The 12,503-nt window shown below is 44.5% G+C and overlaps 1 protein-coding gene across 1 annotated transcript in view; it reads left to right on the forward strand.

Annotated features, from left to right (window-relative positions):
* PPIP5K1 (diphosphoinositol pentakisphosphate kinase 1) overlaps window positions 1-8,791 on the forward strand; it is a gene marked incomplete at both ends in the record, with an annotated part of 51,566 nt that extends 42,775 nt beyond the window's left edge. Inside the window, 3 exon segments of the mRNA XM_079698820.1 lie at window positions 5,180-5,293; window positions 7,930-8,769; window positions 8,772-8,791. Coding sequence (XP_079554946.1) covers window positions 5,180-5,293; window positions 7,930-8,769; window positions 8,772-8,791 — 974 coding nt within the window.
* Between the last annotated feature and the right edge of the window lie 3,712 nt (window positions 8,792-12,503).

The raw sequence follows: 12,503 nt of genomic DNA on the forward strand, positions 1-12,503 counted from the left end.
GTGAACCTATAAATGTTTTTCAAAATATAAGACTAAATCAAAAGAAGCAAATCCTAAAATTGGAAAAAAAATGGAAAGAAATTATCCTAGCTTTATATCAAAATAGTAACAGAATCACACAGGGAAAATAATTTTTCAAATAACTTTGGAATACTGTACTTTGGCTGTAAATTATTTAGTGGAACAAAAAGAAATATAAAATAATTTTAATCCTCATTCAGTGGTTTAATTGTTAGTAGTGATATTGATACTATTATGAAACGTATGTGTCATATGCACACACACATATAATAGAGTAATGCAAATAAGTAATTATGTTTCTGTTATTAGGAATAAGAATTCTCAAAGTAAGATAAATTAGATACAAATATAAATTCAGAAGATTTTTAAAGTGCTGTAATGTTAAATTTGAATTGAAAATATCAATATGATTTCCATTTTTTAACGCTTTTTCTAATATCATGCATTAGGAAGAGTATCAATGAGCTCCCTTGGCACCTAGATTTTGGTCTCTACATATCATTCCCCACTAAAAGCAACCAGGATTCCATGGTTGGATTCCTGGTCTAGGCCCATGTTTTTTAACCTTCTTCTTCTTTTTTTTTTTTTTTTACTAAAATCACACCCCCTGCTACAGAGCCTTTTTAGACTTTTTTCCTCCAATATGACTGTTTATGTATTGTAGCCATTTGATGGACCACAAACCAGTGGAATATCTAAGTTTTTTCACTTTCACCAAGAACCAATTTTATTGAGGATGCATGATCTAGGGCAAGGAAAGCACAAGGTGATCCTGAGGCATGTTGTAACAGAAGCAAGGAAGCAATCAAGCCTGAAGAGGCTCCCACTGACCAGAATTGGAATATTTTAGTATTAAAAAGAGTAATTTATTGTAATTGATTAAAGTGCACTGAACATGTAAACATCTACAAGCTCATAATGAATCTTACAAAAAAGAGAACAAAAATAAAATAAAATAAGAATCATCTGTCACTATTGATGAATACTTTTCACCAACTCTTTCTTCTGAAAACTAATTAAAGGGAAATAAACACGTATCCCTCCTTTTCAGTAAGAACTGCAGTTTAATGTAATCAAATGGCCCCAGTTGAAGAGAGAAAGCTCTGCTTTACAGAAAATATGCCAACTAATAAATACAGAATTAATAGAATTAGAAAATCACCACTTGACACTCCTAATAAAGTAATTAAGGATCATCAATGGATACTAACACAATTAGGTGAAATGTTGATCAGGTTCCACAGTGCCAAAGGATTACCTCTAATCAGAAGGGGAAAACTTTACAATGGTGAGATCTCATGGGCCCCACTTTAACTTTGTTAGTAAATTTAGCCTTAGTGGGATAATGAGACATTATGTTCCTCCAATATGATGCAATATAAAGTACACAGGATCACCTCTTGAAGTATTCTTGCCAAAGTTATTTATTTATTTATTATTATTATTTTTGGCTGTGTTGGGTTTTCATTGCTGCGCACGGGCTTTATCTAGTTGCCACAAGTGGGGGCTACTCCGCTGTGGTGCTCAGGCTTCTCATTGCGGTGTCTTCTGTTGTGGAGTACGGGCTGTAGGTGCGTGGGCTTCAGTAGTTGCAGCATGTGGGCTCAGTAGTTGTGGCTTGCGGGCTCTAGAGCATGCAGGCTTCAGTAGTTCTGGCACACAGGCTTAGTTGCTCCGCGATGTGAGATCTTCCCAGACCAGGTATCAAACCTGTGTCCCCTGCATTGGATTCTTAACTACTGCACCACCAGGGAAGTCCCAAAATTATTTAAACTGAATCATTGAACCAGTCAGAATGGCCATCATCAAAAAATCTACAAACGATAAATGCTAGAGAGGGTGTGGAGAAAAGGGAGCCCTACACTGTTGGTGGGAATGCAAACTGGTGCAGCCACTATGGAGAACAGTATGGAGGTTCCTTAAAAAACTAAAATTAGAGCTACCACATGATCCAGCAATCCCACTCCTGGTCACATATCCAGAGAAAACTGTAATTTGAAAAGATACATGCACCCCAATGTTCATAGCAGCACTATTTACAGTAGCCAAGACATGGAACCAACCTAAATGTTGATTGATAGATAAATGGATAAAGAAGATATGGTACATATATACAATGGAATATTACTCAGCCATAAAAAAGAATAAATAATACCATTTGCAGCAACATGGATGGACCTAGAGATGATCATACTAAGTGAAGTAAGTCAGACAGAGAAAGATAAATATCATATGATATCACTTATATTTTGAATCTAAAATATGATACAAATGAACTTATTTATAAAACAGAATTAGACTCATAGCCATGGAAAACAAATTTATGGTTACCAAAGGGGAAAGGGGGGAGAGGGATAAATTAGGAATTTGGGATTAACATATACACACTACTACATATAAAACAGATAGCCAACAAGGACCTACTGTAGAGCACAGGTAACTATATTCAATACCTTGTAATAACATATAGTGGAGACAAATCTGAAAAAGAATATATATACACATAACTGAATCACTTTGCCATACACCTGAAACTAACATTATAAATCAACTATACTTCAATTTTTAAAAAATTATCAAAACCTAAAAAAAAAAAAAAAAGTAAGCATTTGTTTTTACACTAAAAAAAAGAAAAAGAAAAAGAAAAACACCTCAATTGGACTTCCCTGGTGGTGCAGTGGTTAAGAGTCTGCCTGCCAATGCAGGAGACACGGGTTCAATTCCTGGTCCGGGAAGTTCCCACATGCCGTGGAGCAACTAAGCCCGTGCACCACAACTACTGAGCCTGAGCTCTAGAGCCCGTGAGTCACAACTACAGAGCCCGCATACCACAACTACTGAAGCCCACGCTCCTAGAGCCCGTGCTCCACAACAAGAGAAGCCACTGCAATGAGAAGCACGTGCACTGCAACGAAGATTAGCCCCCACTCGCCACAACTAGAGAAAGCATGTGTGCAGCAACAAAGACCCAACGCAGCCAAAAATAAAAAATTAAAAACAAACAAGAGGGCTTCCATGGTGGCGCAGTGGTTGAGAGTCCGCCTGCCGATGCAGGGGACACAGGTTCATGCCCCGGTCCGGGAGGATCCCACATGCCACGGAGCGGCTGGGCCCGTGAGCCATGGCCACTGAGCCTGTGCGTCCGGAGCCTGTGCTCCACAATGGGAGAGGCCACAACAGTGAGAGGCCTGTGTACCACAAAAAAACAAACAAAAAAAAAGAGAAAACACCTGAATCATTGAATCAAGCCTTTTGTATCTGTCAGTTTATAGGAAGTACAAGGGATAGTGAAACAAGTTAAATGTTTCTGTGAGGAAGCAATCAGACAAATCCAGAGTGTGGAATGTGACATTCTGTGAGACAGCTGGCCTGTTCTTTTCAAAAAGTCACTATGAGGGACTTCCCTGGTGGCACAGTGGTTAAGAATCTGCCTGCCAATGTAGGGGACACAAGTTCGATCCCTAGTCCAGGAAGATCCCACACACCATGGAGCAACTAAGCCCACGCGCCACAACTTCTGAGCCTGTGCTCTAGAGCCCGCAAGCCACAACTACTGAGCCCATGTGCCACAACTACTGAAGCCTGCACACCTAGAGCCCATGCTCCACAACAGGAGAAGCCACCACAATGAGAAGCCCACGCACCGCAACGAAGAGTAGCCCCTGTTCACCGCAACTAGAGAAAGCCCGCAAGCAGCAATGAAGACCCAACGCAGCCAAAAATAAATAAATAAAATATAAATAAATAAATTTATTTTTAAAAAAGTCAGTATAAAAAAATAGGGGGGAGCTCGATTCTAGGTAACACATTATTGACTGGGGGATTTTTGCAGAAACTAACACCTGTGGCCATAATACATCTCCAGTCAAAAATGTGTTAAAAGAGACTTTGGAGACATAATAAAATGGAATGCATAGTTCATGTTTGGATCTTACTATAAAAGACGTTTTGGGAATAATTGGGGGAAATTTGAATGTGGATTGGGTACTAAGATGATATTAGGGTATTTTAAAATTTTGTTGAGTTTATTAATGGTGTATGGCTATGTAGGAAAATTCCTTATATTTTAGAAATGAATACTGAAGTATTTAGAGGTGAAATGTCTCATACTGTTCGTCATTTATTTTAAAGAACTTCAGCATGAAGAAATAGATGAAACAAATACGGCAAAATGTTAACATATGTTAAATATAGGAGATGAATATACAGGTATTGATTGTACTAGTCTTTCAACTACTTTATTTTTTTTTAATATATTTATTTATTTTTGGCTGCGTTGGGTCTTCGTTGCTGGGCGCGGGCTTTTTCTAGTTGCTGCGAGAGGGCGTTACTCTTCCTTGCAGTGCACGGGCTCCTCATTGCAGTGGCTTGCTTGTTGCGGAGCACGGACTCTAGGAGCATGGGCCTCAGTAGTTGTGCCATTTGGGCTCAGTAGTTGTGGCTCGCGGGCTCTAGAGCGCAGGTTCAGTAGTTGTGGCGCATGGGCTTAGTTGCTCCGCGGCATGTGGGATCTTCCCGGACCAGGGATGAACCCGTGTCCCCTGCATTGGCGGGTGGATTCTTTCTTTTTCTTTGGCCACGCAGCACGTGGGATCTTAGTTCCCTGACTAGAGTTTGAACCCGCACCCCCTGCATTGGACGCATGGCATCTTTTTTTTTTTTTTTTTTTTTTTTTTGCGGTATGCGGGCCTCTCACTGTTGTGGCCTCTCCTGTTGCGGAGCACAGGCTCCAGACGTGCAGGCTCAGCGGCCATGGCTCATGGGCCCAGCCGCTCCGCGGCATGTGGGATCTTCCCGGACCAGGGCACGAACCTGTGTCCCCTGCATCGGCAGGCAGACTCTCAACCACTGCACCACCAGGGAAGCCCACGCACGGCATCTTAACCACTGGACCACCAGGGAAGTCCCAGCAGGCGGATTCTTAACCACGGCGCCACCAGGGAAGTCCCTCAACTACTTTTTAAAAAATATGTTTGACAATATTCATAATATAAAGTTTAAAATATTAAAAATGGTTTGTATGAAGGGTCCCTAGGAAATGCCACTTTTCAGCCTGAGGAAGTGTAAGTTGGTTTTCACTTATATTGAGAACCTGTGGTTCTTGAATTCTTCCTCATAGCCTTTTTTTTTCTTCCCTCTCTCTCCCTCACATGTCCAGCCCTCTTTGACTCTATGCACAGCAACCAGACCTCTGATAGCCCGTTTTCTCCACCTCGCACTCTTCATTCACCTACACTGCAACTCCGGCAGCGCTCTGAAAAGCCCCCTTGGTGTAAGTAATTGTTTTGGAACTGCCTAGAGAAGGCCAAGAGGGAATGGAGGGATTGGTGAATAAGAGACTCGTCGCAGGAGGGAAACAAAGATGAGGGTTGAAGGACCAGGAGTAACCAGGCAGGGAAGCAGTTGCACTTGCTGTTTCCAAGATGAAGGGCGGATCTGTTTATTCTCTCTCATCCGTCGCCTCTGTCCTCCTTGTCCCCTCTATCTCCTTGGAGGGGCTCCTAAATGACAGTGGCTCAGAGGGTCCTTTAGGGAAGAAAAGATGAAGGCTGCATTCTCCTCAAGTCTACATTTGGTCTCTACAGCTTTCTCAGTAAAAATGACTTGGGAGGAAACCTGGATATACAGAAAACCTGGGAAAAAGAAACTAGAATCTGCTACTACTTTCCACCTGTCCCTTCTTTCAAGTTGTCTGTTCTCATTTGGTAGTCCAAGTTCAGGTGCTGCTTTTCCCCATCTCTTCTTTATAATCTCTAGCCTATAACTATTTATCCTTGGTAACAGTGTGAACAGTGGAGCCACAAGGAGTTCTTAGGGTAATTGTAGAGGGGGAGAGATACCAGTGGTGACCAGACAGGGGATAAGGCCCAGAGACACTGGCAATGGAAGGATCCTTTCCTTATTCGTCCTACCTCCAGGGACTATCTAAAATCAAACATTATTTTAATTGGATAGAACTGAAGCACAGATTCATATTTTTAGCATTGGGGCAAACAGTTGTAGAATTTTGCCCTTCTTCTAGCACCCTCTATGCAGAAGAAACTTTCCTTCCTGACACCAAGAATTCTTCCCCTGAATTTCAGATTATCCTATACTCACCTTGCCATTGGTCCTTTTACCTCTGTCCAATAGTGTTTATAGGTTCTGTGCCCTAGAAATCTTATCTTTCTTCAACTTCTGTTTCTGTCTGAACTCTTTGATTTGTCTGAATCAAACTACTAGCTGAATATTAAGGCTACTTCTATCCTTGGGTGAACTCAGCTTACACATTTTTTCTTCTTTTTTAAATCTCAGTATCAGATGTATAGCCTCACTGATAAACATTTTCTTTAGGGTCTGTCTGTCTGCCCTAAATAGGCCTTGTTGGCCCCAAACCACATTCCTCTTTTTTTTTTTCCTGCCTTGAAGCATACCTCATATGATCCTTTACTGCAGCGGTCCCCAACCTTTTTGGTATCAGGGACTGGTTTCGTGGAAGACAGTTTTTCCACGGACCAGTGGGGAGCGGCATGGTTCAGGCGGTAATGCGAGTGATAGGGAGCGATGGCAAGCGGCTGGCAGATGAAGCTTCGCTCGCTAGCCCACCGCTCACCTCCTGCTGTGCGGCCTGGTTCCTAACAGGCCTCGGACAGGGGGCTGAGGACCCCTGCTTTACAGAAAAGAGATAGCTGGCATTCCTTAAACTCAATGACTGTTGGAGCCTTTGCAGACTCAGGTTTACCAACTTCCCTGGTTCTCGTTGATGACAAGCTATTCAGGTGTCCCCGATTTCCAAAATCTATCATTATTGACATCAGAGTGCTTTAAAGCTACAGTACCATCAATTAGTATGATATTTACAAAGGGAAAAGTAGATTAGTCCCCTACTAGAAATTAATGTAGAGGTAGAAGTTGGGGTAGGAGTTGTCCCACAGTGAAACTGAAGACTCTAAGGCCTTCATTTACTACTGTCAAGATCTAGGAAATTAGTTTTTATATTTTATATGTATATAATATCCATAAGCCTGTAACACACACTGTATGTCCCAAGACTTAGAGGGTCTTAACCCTGGATCTGTAGATGGATTTCAGGGTAAAGTCTATGAACCCCAGGAATTATATGTAAAGGTGAGGGGGAATATCCATATGTACATTTTCCTGGGAAGATAGTCCATGACTTTCACTAGAATTTCAAAGGGGGTCAGTGACCTCCAGAAAGGTTAATTAAGAACTGCTGCCATTTAAAAAAAATAAAAGAATTGCTGCCATTTAGAGATTTCATGACAGTCTTCCATCTTTGAGTAAATCATTTTCCTTCCTATTATTCTGATTCACAAAGTTTTTCTACATTTTCCTGCTTATTTGTCTCTTGGGCAGTAAATAAAGGTTACCTCTGCCCCAGAAATGTGCTTTAAAGAAGTAATTCTTAACAAAAGATATACATCAGATTTAACTGGGAGTGTTTCAACATCCCACACCTTTACCCTAAATCTAGAATTAGAATCTCTGGAAATGGAACCTGGAAATAATCTCTTTTTTAAAAATTTTGGTATGTAATTTTGGTATGTAACCCTAATTGTGAACCACTGGTATGAAGTGTTCATATGCCTCCAAAGTAAGAATGAGGGGCCATGGGAATTTGGAGTTGGAATGGGAGTACATTTGTGAAAGAACTGGATGAAGTGGGCCTCAGCACTCTCTCCTGAAGTCTTAGATGTCCCTTAGTGCCACTCCTGTAGTACACCTTAAGCCAGAGCAACAGTTCCTGGGCTAGGCTAACTTAGGAGTCTCTGCAAAACTTAAGAAGAATTCAGACCCTCTTTCCCAAAGACATGAGTAATATAGGCCGTCTGTTCTGGCATTTGAACTACATACATAGAGCCTACTCTTCCACCTTGTCTGACTTGGTCTCCTGACTTTGCTTTGCAGACAGCAGTGGCCCTTCCAGCACTGTGTCCAGTGCTGGTCCTTCCTCCCCTACTGCAGTGGATGGTAACTGCCATTTTGGCTTCAGTGATCACCCCTCCCTAAATTCACATGTGACTGAAGAACATCAAGGCCTTGGGCTGCTCCAGGAGACCATTGGGAATGGAGCACAAGAGCTCCCCATAGAAGGGAAGCAAGAGCCTTTTGAACGAAACCAGTCCCCACAGGAACCACCTGTGGAAACCAGCCAGCCATGCCAGAAGGTTGCTGAGGAGGTCAGCCAGCTATGCCAGAACATCCCTGAAGAGGTCAGCCAGCCATGCCAGGAAGTCCCTGACATCAGCCAGCCATGCAAGGAGAACCGTGATGATGTTAACCAGACATGCCAAGAGGTCCCTCAGATCAGCCAACCATGCCAGAATGCCAGCCAACTGTACCAGAAAGTCTCTGAGGAAGCTTGCGAGCTTTGCCAGGAGAACTCTGAGGAGGTCAACCATCCACGCCAGGGGGTCCCTGTGGAGGTTGGCAGGCAGGTCCCTGGGTTCCCTGTAGGGGTTGGTGGCCTGGCCCAGGAAATCCTTGTGGAAGTCGGCAAACCAGCCCAAGGGATCCCTGAGGAGCTCAGCCAGCCATGCCAGGAATTCTCTGGGGACATTGGCAGGCTGGCCCAAGAGGCTTCTGCAATCATTTTGTTGTCTCAGGACATCCCAGAGGTTGATAAACCATCCCAAGAGTTCCCTGGGGAGGGTGATATGCATGTCCAGGAGGTCCCAGAGGAGGGGAATCAGCAGCAGTCCTATGTGGTCCCTGAGTTGATTGACCAGCTGTCTGGAGAGGATGTTCCTCAAGTCCAGTATCCATCTAGCAATGCAAACCTTCAGAGCCAGTCTCTAGCCCGTGACCAGAACTCACCCCTTCCACCAGCAACATGTGATTAATCATTTTCTCATTAGTGGTGTCACACTATACCAGACATTTGAGCTAGCACATTTTTCTGTTGGCTAACTCACCCGCCAGCGTTAAGGCCTTGGATCTCACCAGAGGTGTCTGAGGAAGCAGTCCTCTTGGCATGAAGCATACCTGTGCCAGAGCTGGGCTTGGGGAGGAGCCAACTTCATGTTAAACCAGCTGTTGACTTCTCACCCAGCCATTAGACTTGAATACAATTTCCTTCAAGAGGTAAATGGGTCTATCATTACCTAACTCTCTGATCATCCCAGGAAATCCCAGATTGGTAAAGGAACTGCCACTTAACTGCTGAAGACAACACCTGGGGGTAGCAAGTGCAAAAGGGGACTCCAAGGTCTCTACTTTTCCGGAAAATATTCACAACTTTTCAAGGTACCCTTAGACCATATGCGCATTCAGGGGACTCTTGTCTTTGTTAGTATCCTCAGGTGGGCCCAGGATGGCTGTCTGAAATGTCTGGGAAAAAAGAGTTCCTTTCCCAAACAAATATCCATCATGGCCACAAATTTTTAGATTGGGCTTATGGATGTTTCCATATCCCCAGGTGCCCTCTCTGCCCTAGTCCTGTTCCTCTGGGCAATCGCTCTAGGGAAAAATAGGTATTAGATTGCTGTGAAAATTTCAGAGTAACTACTTAAAATGCTATGGGGGTTCTTGGCCAATCTGTAAAGCTGGGCCTCCTTTTGTTGTGGGACTATATGGCTTAGGAGATACTGTAGTAGAGAAAAATCAGGTTCTATTTTAAGCAGTCAGCAGAGATCAGTATTGTACAGACATGAGCAAAGATTATATATATATTTCTGTAGTCGAGCCAGGGACAGACTGGCCAAAGACCAAATACTCCAGGGTCCCCATAGGATTTGTCCTCATATCATTGTGTCTTTAAGGCCAGGTGTGATTATGAAGCTTTTCCCAAAGATATGGGGATGGGGATGGGGATGAGTAGGAGGGGTAATGTGGTCATTGGAGTTGGGGGCCGGAACATTATGAGTGCTCAATAAATATAATGAGAATAGTCAACCATAATAATGGTGGTGATGATGTCCTTGTGAATTCAAGAATGAATGACTGGGGACTTCCCTGGCGGCACAGTGGTTAAGACTGTGCTCTCAATGCAGGGGGCCGGGGTTAAATCCCTGGTCAGGGAACTAGGTCCCACATGCATGCTGCAACTAAGAGTTCGCATGCCACAACTAAGGAGGCTGCTGGCCGCAGCTAAGGGGCACCCGTGACACAACTAAGGAGCCTGCGAGCCACAACTAAGACCTGGCACAACCAAATAAATAATTTTTTTAAAAAAAGAATGAATGACTGTAGGTCAGTCATGTCTGTGACTGAATTAATCTGAACCAGTCAAAAGCCATTATAGTTGAGCAGGAATGGACCTTAAAAATATGGAGATTAAACATCCCAGGAGGTCCCTATGGCAATCAGACTACAATCCCAAAATTTCTTAAATAAGTAGTGTTACCGGGAAGAGAGGTTCTATCTCTGTGAAGCACCAAAGGGTACAGTGCCTTCTCACCAGATCGTTGAAATCACCCTCTTAATTTTTAACTCTGATGCTTGGGAGTGAGTGTCAGGAGTTGATATAAACGGGGTGTGCTTTCTTTACCCCCTTGATGTCTGTACACTGGGAAAGCCTAGAACACTAGGGGGGCTGGAATATCCCCCTCTGCATGTATTCACATTCACAACTTGGCCTTTCCTGACATACCCAGGACTATAACGGGTTTCACTGCAGAGGAAAATCCAACATTTTATAATACTTCATGGAAATCCTGACTGCACAGGTGAAAGCTGTTTACAACCTCAATAGGCTCTGGATCTCTTAGGGCCCCTCAATTCCTTACCTCTTTGGTGTTCTTCTATGCAAGGTATCTGATGCTGGTTATTCGGTCCTTAGCTCTTGACCCCACGGTATGCAGATCCCCTTCCCAGGAGGCCCCCTGCCTTTCTTTCCTCCCCCCAAACCAAATGTATATCCCCACCCTCAGTTCCTATTACCCATACTTGGGCATTCTCACCTATTTTCAGAAATTATGCTGGCTTCCCATAACTTTTTCTCCCTTCACCCGCCCTATATTCTCTGGCTTCCCTGGGTCCTGGAACTGCTTCCAGTCATCAAAGGCATCAAGATAAAATGACCATGCTGGTAGAAGCAGAGAGTTAGAAGTCAGGGCCCAGCAACTAAGCAACGTGTGGAGTCAGAAAAAGCCTAAGCAGCACTACAGCGTCTAGTAATGAACTTGATTTATTGTTAGAGTTGGAGGTGGCTCCGTTACAGCAGCTGGGAACTGTAGCAGGGACGTCTGGGGGGAGCAGAGCACAGCGGCACGAGAGGGTGGGAGCTGGGAAGGACACAGGTGGCCTCGTTTTCATTTCCACACAGTCATTTGGAGAGCTGAGCCCTGAAGAGCGTCTGGATTTCTCAGTCCCACAGTAGTCTGGCAGGGCTGCTTATTGGCTTGCTTGGGGTGAGGTCCTCTCCTGGGGTGGTATTTTCGGCCTGTTTTCATCTCACTCAGTAGGAGTTAAGACCTAGCTCAGCTTCCTCTCCCTCTTTCCTTACTCCCTCTCATTTTCCCCAAGTCCTCTGGCATGGCCTCCACCTCCCCGATCCTCGGTCCAAGAGTTTGGGGCTGGAAAAGCAGCCAGCGTCCCCATTTCAGCTGCAGGATGGTATAGTGGAATGTTGGGGGAGTCACACATTGCTGGGGTGTCAAATGTTAGGATGTCAGGCAGTGGCTTTTTAACCCATTACACACCAGGCCACAGCAGGTGACCACATGCAGATAAGCCAAGCAGGTATGAGAAGGGATCAGGAGAGTTGGAATGGGTGGGTGAAAACTTCATAAGGTCAGGGGAGCTTGGAAGAAGTCTGCGATTGGGGCTGGGCTCTCCTTGCTCCTTTGTGCTGCCCAGTAGGCCTGGTCTGGGCACAGCTCTGGGATGTGAATGGTATGAAGCAGGGGCCGGGAGGATCAGCTCCTTTCTTCTCTCACCAATCTGTTGGTCAAAAGAGCTTCAAGTTTTGGATTGAAACATTCAGGTACGGAGGGAAGCAGTGGGACAGTGTAGCAGCAGCGTACCCCCAGACCCCTGCTGGGACCCAGACTCTGGTGGGGAAGGGAATGGGAGATGGAGGAAAGGATGCAGCTCTGGCAACCTCACTGACAGTATCCTGCCCCCAGGTCACATAAATTACTATTGGAAATCCTTCCTTGGGATGCTAAATACATAGATTAAGATAAAGAGGTCCTTGGGGTTGGGGATATGATGTCCCTCCATGAGGGAGGAGGTTGCTCTCTGAGATCCATCCTCACTCCCCACCCAACACCAGCATTAGGCAGTGCTAAGAGAGGGTGTCACTCCAGGGTTCTCAGGCATCAGATGACCTTGTATCCTAATTTTTCACCCTCCCCCTATCCTAATCCTGTTCCCTTTGGTTTTGAGACTCCTTTCAGGCATGGATGAAGGGGAGGGACAACCCCTCCCATTCAGCCCAGCCTACGTTCCCGCGAGACATCCTGTCCCCCTCGTCCCCCTCAACTCCCATGTCCCTCAACCCCAAAGGACTCAGCAGTAGCCATTCTCTAAGGGGGGTG

Source organism: Hyperoodon ampullatus (assembly GCF_949752795.1).
Source record: "Hyperoodon ampullatus genome assembly, chromosome: 3".
NCBI classification, from domain to species: domain Eukaryota; kingdom Metazoa; phylum Chordata; class Mammalia; order Artiodactyla; family Ziphiidae; genus Hyperoodon; species Hyperoodon ampullatus.